This window comes from Pteropus alecto, unplaced genomic scaffold, assembly GCF_000325575.1.
Source record: "Pteropus alecto unplaced genomic scaffold, ASM32557v1 scaffold335, whole genome shotgun sequence".
Lineage (NCBI taxonomy): Eukaryota > Metazoa > Chordata > Mammalia > Chiroptera > Pteropodidae > Pteropus > Pteropus alecto.
In genome coordinates this window covers 227507-228896 of record NW_006436757.1, presented here as the reverse complement: position 1 = coordinate 228896, position 1390 = coordinate 227507, and the positions used below count along the sequence as shown (strand labels likewise).

Sequence of the window (1390 nt, the reverse complement as noted above, 5' to 3'; positions counted from 1 at the left end):
TGTGGGTTCACACTGCTTGGCCCAGAATGGACTGACAGATGGACAGACAGCAGCTTCATTAAAAAACAGTTTATTAGCATCTCTGCCACCCGGTGCAAGTGAAGATTGGCTCCGTCCCCAGGTACCCAATCTCCCCTTTTGAGGCCCTGGGGAGCCCACTGCAGCGGGCCCTGTCCTATGGCAATGTCCTTGTTCATTTGACCCTAGTCCCATCGCTCTTGGCTCAGGGCTAAGCCCCACCTCGAGAAGCCATAGGGATGGTCTCTCCTGAGCGGCTGTTGTCTCCGGCATCTGAGAAGACGCCCCCACCTCCAGAGGCCGGGGCCACATCCACCTGGATAACACCGTGCACCTGGGAGAGCTGTGGGCTGTCCAAGCTGGCGATGAGTTGGCGGGGGCCTGGTCGCACAGGCACGAACGTCTGGCGCAGTGTCACTGTCTCGTTGCCCCCAATGTTGCTGTGGACAGAGACAGGGTCATGGGGTCTGGGGCGACTGGAGGTGTAGTGGGGAGTAAGGACTGATGGGGCGGCCAGGAAGGAAGGAGCAGAAGGTGGACTCTTCGAGGCATTTCTGGGCTCAGCTGGAATCTCCACACCCAGGACCAGGACAAAGCTTGAGTCCCAAGGCCGCCTCCACATGACCAGGTCAGTAGCCACCCACACAGTTGCCTGAGCTAGAAATCTCCCAGTCATCCAAGACTTCTCCTTCTCCCTCCCACAAACACCTGGACAAGACTGCTGTACTGCCTACCTCGCCCCTCCATCGCCAGCTCCTGCCTAACCAGACCATCCCCACCCTACCTGGTGTTTCCAAGACCAAGGAAACTTCAAATAGAGACTTTGGGGTTCAACACAGTATTTCCAAATACTTTCAATTTTGCCAAGAAAAAAAGTGGGAGAAAATTAGTTATCCTCTAACAATCATCTTTCCAAAGAAGGAGCATTTTAACACTCCAAAACATTGGAAGGATGTTAACAGAAAAAAAGGAAAGTCTTTTTCAAGAACAGACAACTGGCATCTTTAAATTGACATACACACTTGTGTGTGTGTGAGATACATATGCATGTATGCACACACACAAACACACACACTCACACTGAAGTAGTGACTTTATTTTCTCCCTTCATGGATCTTTGAAAAATCTATTCCCAGACCACCCCTCTGGGAATCAGTTTCACCAATCTTCTAAATGGTCTCCTTGCCTCTCATCTCATTTTCCATTCTGTTCTCTCACTACTTGAATTTGAGCTGAATCTTTCAAGGGCTTGGCTCCCTTGCTGCTTATGGGATGAGACTGTAGCTCCCTAACCTGACACACAGGCTCACTCTGACTCAGCCTGCCTGCACAGCCTCATCATCCCACGCCATTCCTCCTTCAGCCCCTCCGG

The 1390-nt window shown here is 51.7% G+C and overlaps 1 protein-coding gene across 1 annotated transcript in view; it reads right to left on the bottom strand.

Annotated features, from left to right (window-relative positions):
• Positions 1–54: 54 nt before the first annotated feature.
• Positions 55–1390, bottom strand: part of TGM1 (transglutaminase 1) — a 14757-nt gene continuing 13421 nt past the window's right edge. The window contains exon 15 of the mRNA XM_006913541.1: positions 55–458. Within this exon, the coding sequence (XP_006913603.1) occupies positions 230–458 (229 nt within the window). The 3' untranslated portion in view covers positions 55–229. The remainder of the gene's footprint in view (positions 459–1390) is intronic.